At 44.6% G+C, this 8,271-nt stretch overlaps 1 protein-coding gene across 1 annotated transcript in view; it reads left to right on the top strand.

Annotated features, from left to right (window-relative positions):
* The first annotated feature begins 1,893 nt into the window (after nucleotides 1–1,893).
* The window catches only part of UBE2H (ubiquitin conjugating enzyme E2 H), a 124,781-nt gene continuing 118,403 nt past the window's right edge, over nucleotides 1,894–8,271 (top strand). The window contains exon 1 of the mRNA XM_003803317.2: nucleotides 1,894–2,372. Within this exon, the coding sequence (XP_003803365.1) occupies nucleotides 2,320–2,372 (53 nt within the window). The 5' untranslated portion in view covers nucleotides 1,894–2,319. The remainder of the gene's footprint in view (nucleotides 2,373–8,271) is intronic.

Genomic DNA, 8,271 nt, shown 5'->3' on the forward strand with positions numbered 1-8,271 from the left:
TGTGATGTTATACAGCATTGTCAATATATTTAATGCTATACTGAATTATATACTTAAATATGGCTGAAGTGGTAAATTTTATGTTATATATATTTGTGTTATGTATTTAAAAACCCTGTCTTTTTGAGGGATGGAATGATATGAGCAAACAGTGTTCAGTTTTAGCTGATTTCTACTGTCTCAGTTGTGTGTGAGTAGGGGGTTACTCAAGAGGGCTCAACACACATGGTCTGACGAAGTACATGTGTGTTTAAGGAAATTAATAATGGATAAAACAGGGCAGCGCCTGTGGCTCAGTGAGAAGGGCGCTAGCCCCATATACCAAGGGTGGTGGGTTCAAACCCAGCCCCAGTCAAAACTGCAACAACAACAACAACAAAATAGCCCGGCATTGTGGCGGGTGCCTGTAGTCCCTACTCTGGAGGCTGAGGCAAGAGAATCGCCTAAGCCTAAGAGCTGGAAGTTGCTGTGAGCTGTGACGCCACGGCACTCTACCAAAGGGCAAGAAAGTGAGACTCTGTCTCTAAATAAAAATGGATAAAATATTTGAAAAAAGGTGGCAGTGAAAATTTGATATAAATATGATAGGCCAGATGCATTGGTTCATACCTATAATCCTAGGATTCTGGGGGCTGAAGCAAGTGGTTTGCCCTGAGCTCACAAGTTTGAGATCAGCCTGAGCAAGAGTGAGACACCATCTCTAAAAATAGCTGGGCGTTGTGATGGGCATCTGTAGTCCCAGCTACTTGGGAGGCTCACTCAGGAGAATCAGTTGAGCCGAAGAGTTGGTAGTTGCTGTGAGATATGATGCCATGGCACTCTACCAAGGGTGACAAAGTGAGACTGTCTCAAAAAAAAAAAGACATATATGGAAGATTCTTTACTGCCTCCTTTGCTTGGTTGACTCCTGGATTCTGTATCACTTCTTTTGGAGGGCCTTATAGGGCAGTATCTCTCAAACTTCACTGTACGTAAGAATCACCTGGGGACCTTGTTAAACTGCAAGTTCTAATTCAGAAGATCTGAGGTGAAGCCTAGTCTATATTTCTAACGTGTTTCCAGGTGATGCCAACACTGACTATAGTGGGAGGGCTGTGTAAATGTAGACTTTTTTAGTTCACCATTATACTAAATCCTCATGTCCAGCAAAGTGATTAGCAAATAGGAGGTACTTAATAAATATTTACTGACTGAGTGAAGGAGTATATAAGGTTGGCGTAGGTGTAGAAGTTTTGGGGGCAGAAAAATCTTTGTTGTGAACTATAACATATTTGGGGTGTTTGTGCTTCTGTCATATACTTTGTGAAATTATCTAATAAGAATAAGGATGTTAGTATTAAATTATTTCTTTTGCCACCTGTTGCCTCAACTCTAATCCTTGAAATAGTGGCCCTATATACATGGAGCATAATGAACCCTGGCTTGCAAGCTCTGAGGAAGTACATGCTGTAGTCTGAAATCCCTGTGAACAAATCCTCTCCATCCAAGGAGGGAGCAGAGTTAAGGGAACCTGCTGAGGTAGGGATTTGCAGATTTCGGAGCCATTCTGAGTAATTGCTACCTTGGCCTCCTCCAAATCAAATAGCCTTTTGAACAGAGTATATGAGAGAGAGATTCATTACTCTACAGCACATGAATGTAATAATATTGTCATTATTTACTATTATCGTTTATGATGATGATAACGACACTGGCAGTTGAGCGATTAAGTATGTGGGGAAGTTGGGGGAGGGGGCAGAGGGCTGAGAGAGGGCAGGAGAAAGAGGAACCACATCTCCCAGAATGCCCCGGGAAAGCACACGCCGCGTCGGCGCCCCACCCCTTTAGCCAAATGGGCCCGCCCCCTCAGATGACATCACCTCTGTGACGTCACGGCGCCCAGAGCGAGGCTGGGGTAGGAAGGCCGACTGAGCAGGAGTCGTCCGCTTGTAGTGGAGGCTGCTAGGAGCCGGCCAGAGGGTGAGCGGGCGAGCAGGGGAGGGAGCTAGAGCAGGCAGGAGGAAACGTCGCGCGGCGCAAAGGAGCGCCGGGGCCGGGCCGCGGCGGAACCACAGCCGGAGAGGGGCAGCCCGAGCCGGGCGCCGCGGGGTCCCCACCCCCACTCGGCCGGACAGTGCCCGGTGTTCCCCCGTGCGGGGGGCGGCGGCGGCGGCTGACGGGACCCGACTGAACCGCGGGGGTGTTGTCACCTCCACCGACGAGCCGGCGCGGCCGCGGGCTCCTCAGAGCCGGGGCCCGGGGCCCGTGACAGACGGGCCGAGGAAGGGAGAGAGGCGGCGGCGGCGCAGGCGACGGGGAGGCAGCGGCGGCGGCGACACCATGTCATCTCCCAGTCCGGGCAAGAGGCGGATGGACACGGACGTGGTCAAGCTGTATCCTTCGTGGAGGGGAAATTCGGGCTGTGTATGTGGGGCGGTGTGGGGATGCCTAGGGTACCTCCTGAAGCTAAGCAAGGGCCTCAGGGCACTCCAGGCCACTGACCGAGGCTCCCTTCCCTCCCCCCCAGTGCCTGCGGTGGCTTCTGGGCACCTCCCAGAAGCCGAGAGCCTTTTCAGCTACCCTTTTATCTGCAGTACCCCCAAATATGCCTTGCTTCTCGCTCTTCCTGCACCCCTCCGGTGCCCGTGACTTTCCTCCACGGTGTTTGGACTCCGAGGCGGCCTTTTTTTCTTTTTGCAGGACCTGCCGCTTCATGCTCTTCATCAGCACCGGGCCCATTTTCAGGGTCCTTCTTTCCTGTTTGCTTGCTCTGGATTTAGGGACCCGAGGTAGAAATTCCCAAGAGGAAAGCCTTTCTCTTTCTTGAGATGCCCCCATTTCTTCCACTCACAATGCTGCTTGAACTGGGGTAACTTAAGCGACCTTCTTTATCCCTAATTCCTTTCTATATTAGGAAGAGAGTAGGTTGCTCAGGCCCCCCTCTTCTCATATAGAGCTCCTATGTATTTTAAATCAGAGACTCCTGTTAAGCTTTCTGGTCCTAGAAGGACCCTGCTGTTTTTCTTTTCACTGACAAAGCCTGTCCCACCCATAGTTGTATGCGATGAGGACCCCCCCAGGCCCTTCAGCAAGCCACCCTCCATGTTGTGGATATGACAGCTGTGGAGAGGAGAGAAAGAGGAGCTCCTGGACAAAATAGCTCCTGTACTAGCCACTTAAGCAAAACTCCCTCTGTAAGAGTAAGGTTCTTGGGGAACACTTGCCTGATCTTGCCAAGTGACACCATTTATTTCTGATCCCTCCCCCAACTTTATACACTCTGGAGGTTGCAGTGGGAAAGCTATAACTGAGAAGAGTCCTTCAGGCAGTGGTTTTGGTTGGAGTCCAGACTGCTTATTTCATGACCAGCTAGCGAAATTCCCGAAGGTTCCTGTGACAAATCAAGGAATTTTTTTTTTTTAAGGAGTAATTTAAAGAGTAGGGGGAGCCCAATGTTCTGAACTACTAATCCCTGGGAAGAAGGAGAAAGTAGGGGGCAAGTGGTGGTAGTGTGTGGAACACAGTTAAAAAGTCCTATCTCTTGTTTCTTTCTGCCTCATCCCCCATCCCCCCACCATTTCCCCCTGTTGCAGGGTTTTGTTTATATAACTCAAGTTGTTTGGTTAAATTCTTCAGGTGAATTCCTTCTTTCTTCCTTTTGTTACCGTTTCTGATTGAGTTTTACCTCTTTGTAGAGATCTCTGATTATTGTCAAATACTCAGTTGTGGAATTTGCTGAAGTTTTAAAGTAGTTTTTGCATATGTTGAAAGTGGGGGATGGGAGGGAAGTTGCCTGGGCAAAAGATTATTTTTTTCATAATCTTTTCAGAAATACGGTGTTATTCTTCTCAGGGAAAACTTGACTAGAAATTAGGAACAGTAAATCAACTTAAGTTTAGGGTTTGGAGTTTAGAATTTTTGGGGGAGGTAGGAGTGGGGATTGGAAAGAGCAAGTAGTAATGTATAATGTACCAAATGTATGTTTAGACACAAGTGAAATCAACTCTTGGGAGGTGTTTGTGGCTGTGATTGTTTTGTAAATGTGTGAATGATACCAGTAATCTTGGCTTCTCATAAGGTTGCAGGAAAACTTGTATCTATGACTGTGTGTACATTTTACACAAAGCAGTTTCGGGTTTTATTTTTGTTTAGAAACTAGGAAATGACATGGTGGCAGAATCTGAGTTATTTTTATCTTGAATTGAGAGTTACTGTCATACCTAATGCAAATTTCTAATGTTTAATTGGGATGGGGGAGGAGAGAATTCCAGCTGTTTTTGATTGATGTCAGATTCTCAAATTATCTACAGATATATATTTTTAAAAGACTGGGGATAAAGGGGGAGGCCTAACTTGACCTGATGCCTTTTCCATACAGTGCCTTTTGTTCATTTAGTAGTTGTGGCATCTAGAATGATTACCGCATTTAGGAGTCGGGGTGTGGGGGGGTGGAGAGGGAGAGGAAAACAGACAAAGAACAGCAGGGTGTCTTTTTTTCTCCCCCTAAGTGGCTTATTTCATAGCTTATTTTTAGTAGAAGATGAAGAAAGGCAAAGATGCATTGGCCTTCTGTTCTTTCCCCACCTTCCTTCTTTTTGACAAAAGAAAGCAGAGGCGCTTTAAAATTGTAGATCTCTGAGATAGGAGGATAACAGTGTTAAGATTTAAAAGCCAGAGGTTATCTTTGTTTCTTGTTTGTTATTTTCTGGTATAACGGAGTTTGGAAGTTAAAATTTTCGGATTTCCTTTTGTGTGTATGTTGTGTGGGTGAGAGATTTTTGTGGCCTCCTTTTTCTGTTGAATTCGCATCAGTAGGCCCAAATGGAGCCAACAGTTTTTTGAGTAAGATATATTTAGCAAAAAATTTAAAGAAAAATTCTCCAACCCTCTACTAAAATGAGTACAATTGTGTGAAAGGGACAGGGGGATGGGGGAGTAGGTTGAAAATGAAAGATGGTGGAGAGGAAGTAGGAAGAAAAGGTCTGAAGGAATGTACTTCTTGTCCCTCAGTGCCCCTTGATGATTTCTTTGGTGTGGAGACTGATAACTGGTTTCATTACAATCTCCTCTTTCAGCCCATTTTTGGATGTCTCCTGAGCGTAATTATACCACCACAGTTTACAGCTTGGCCAGGAACCTATGTAGTAGGAAAGGAAAGTAGCCATGTGGGGGGAGGGAGAGAAGAGGATGTGTAACTAATTGGCCACTGCCTTTCACCACCTCCTTAGGTTCTTTTGGAGACACATCTCTGGTTGTTTGGAGTTAGTGATATTTCTTTTGTGATGGGTTGGTAGGAGGAGAGCTGACTCCCAAGTTATGCAGGGAGTGTGTGTTTTGCACCAATGCACTTAATAATCTGCTGGGTGATTATGTTCTGAAACTCTGAGTCATTCATTGTTTCTCTTCTGGTCCTTTGCTAAGGGTTGTGCAAACCTCCCCAGGAGCCTAGAAACTGATTTACATTACTTTTGGGCCCGGTAGGAATGCCTTCTGAAACAAAATTTGTAGTTAGCCTAAATCCTGTGGAATGGGCTCCTATAGTGCCAACCATTTGTTTGTGAAGTCAGGTAGATTGGTGATCCCGTGCTGCTCCCAGCCTGGCAACCTTTGAGGTTTCTACTTCCAACCAGCTCATGATTTAGATTGTCTGAGAGCTGGGACTCTGGTGACCTTAAAGCGTGATTTGCCCTAAAGGAATATCGGTTTAAGTTCTCCCTGGTGGAGGAACAAACAGCTCAGATTACACGGGTTTCCTTGTTGGTGGGGGTTACTCGTCTCACCCTGTTGCACAGCTCGGGTGATCCTTTTATCTGTGAACCAGTGGCCCCTGCTGAAGGCTAGAGCTGCTTGTTTTGGAAAAGCGTATGCAGGCAAAAGGCCGCAGGCACTGTTCCTCACCGCTCATTGGCCACCCTGTTACTACCCGGAAAAAGGAGGAGGGGAGGAGCTACCAAACAGCTGATAGAGTGTATGACAAGAGTGTGTTTATATACAAAAGAGGTGGGGGCTGGGGAAGACCTATGAGTGTTATGAAAGAGGAAAATCTGACCTGTTAGAATACAGTAAATGTTCAGGAAAATTAAGGTTAAATCTCAAAAGTGGATCTGGTAATAATGGGGACTTGGCATACACCATGGTGTTAAGTAAGATTTTGGAATTTGTAATGCCAAGAGGTTTCAAATATTGTTATTTTTTTAAAGAGGGAATACAGTAACAAAACAGGATTCCTTGCTTTAAATGCACTTAACTGACATATGTAGGGATTCAGAAGTATGGTAGAAATGTAAACTTCCTTATAAAAGCTTTAAGAGAGATGATAGAAAGAGGTAGTGTCTTATACTAAATTCAGTGAATTTTATAGACTCATTGGTGTCTGCTTTAAGGTTTCAGAACCATTCTATAACAAATTCAAAAACTCAAATGTTTAGTTGAGTGAGGTGGCTCACATCTGTAAACCTAGCATTCTGGGAGGCTGAGGTAGGAGGATCACTGAGGTCATAGATTTGAGACCAGCCTTATCATGCAGTCTGGAGTGAGAACCCATTTAGTGGAGACCCCATCTCTACTAAAAATAGATAAAGTAGCTGAGTGTTGTGGGTGCCCGCAGTCTCAGCTACTCAGGAAGCTGAGGCAAGAGGATCACTTGAACTTAGGAGTTTGAGGTTGGTGCGAGCTAAGTTGATGCCAGCGCACTCTGGTCTGGGCAACAGAGTGAAATTCGGTCTCAACCAAAAAATGTTTGAGTACTCCCTTTGTGCCAGGCATAGTGCCTGGAATTTAGAGGTGAAAAATTCAATGTAGGTGGTGGTGGTGCTTATGTAAGTAGTTTAAAAAGTATTGAAATTTTTTTTTTTATTTTAAATCAGAAAGGACAGACTGTTTATGTTGGGTCAGCACCATATATATATATACACACACACATATACATACACATATACATACACACATATATATATCACCTTGTTTTTTGAGTAACTTCACATTTACTCTTAGAATGGGCTTTTCAAGGAAGGAAAGGTTAAAAAGTGAATTTTGTGTAATGGGATATACCTATATAGGGATCTGTACTCTTGTTATTTAAAAGATATTAAAAAACTAAAACATTTAAATGTGTAGCCATTTGTCTTTGATTTCAGCTTTGGTATTTTGCTGTTAATCAGTAGTTATTCTATCCCTAAGTTAGTCTTTGTTACTCTTTAATTTGTGTTCAAAGTGTAGACAGTTCTGTAAACTTTTAACTAGTTCCAATGTCAATTGGAGACCTGTGATTTGCCTTTTCTGTGGCCTCTGTTTTAGTGACATAGTGAGATGAAGTTGGAACAGTTTTATGGTCTTCAAGCTGAAAGTTGAAAGATTTGGCAACTCCCAGTGTTCTGAATTTGTCTTCCCTGCCTAGATTTTGGTGACAAATATAACATACTGGTGCTTATTTTGGTTAAGCAGGAACCTACATGAGTAAGCATTCACAGCTTCAGAACATCTGATTCCTGCAGAGCAGTTCTAGTAAATTGCATGCAAGCCTAAAAAGTCAGCTTTTAGGGGTAAAAATCTTTTGCAGATGTGACCCATAAAAGACCTTCCATATTTGTGTGCATATATTGTACCAACCTAGATTTGTTGGTTTTTCTAGTGATGTAGTTTCTTAGCCCCTTGACCTGCATTTTTTTTTTTTTTAATAGTTTTTGGCCGGGGCTAGGTTTGAACCTGCCACCTCTGGCATATGGGGCTGGCCTTACTCCTTTGAGCCACAGGCGCTGCCCTTGACCTGCATTTTGTAGATTTTTTTTCAAGACAGATTCTCATGTTTTGGCCTCAAACTTTTGAACTTAAGTGATTCTCTTGCCTTAGCCTCCCAAAGAGTTGGGACTACAGGCGCCCTCCACAATGCTGGGCTATTTTTAGAGATGAAGTCTTGTTCTGGCTCAGGGTGGTCTCGAACTGGTGAGCTCAGGCAATCCATCTGCCTAGGCCTCCCAGAGTGCTAAGGTTACTGGTATGAGCCACTGTGCCTGGCCTTTATAGACATTTTAGAAATTTGATGTCTTGTTTAGTGCTATCAGATTTGGATTTTTTTTTTGTTTGTTTGAGACAGTGTTTCACTTATTAACCCTTAGTAGAGTGCTGTGGCGTCACAGCTCACAGCAATCTCCAACTCCTTGGGCTTAGGCGATTCTCTTGCCTCAGCCTCCCAAGTAGCTGGGACTACAGGCATCCGCTACAACACCCGGCTATTTTTTCATTGCAGTTTGGCTGGGACGGGTTTGAACCCACCACCCTTGGTATATGAGGCTG

This window comes from Otolemur garnettii, unplaced genomic scaffold, assembly GCF_000181295.1.
Source record: "Otolemur garnettii isolate 467f Iridium unplaced genomic scaffold, OtoGar3 scaffold00293, whole genome shotgun sequence".
In the NCBI taxonomy this organism is placed as follows: domain Eukaryota; kingdom Metazoa; phylum Chordata; class Mammalia; order Primates; family Galagidae; genus Otolemur; species Otolemur garnettii.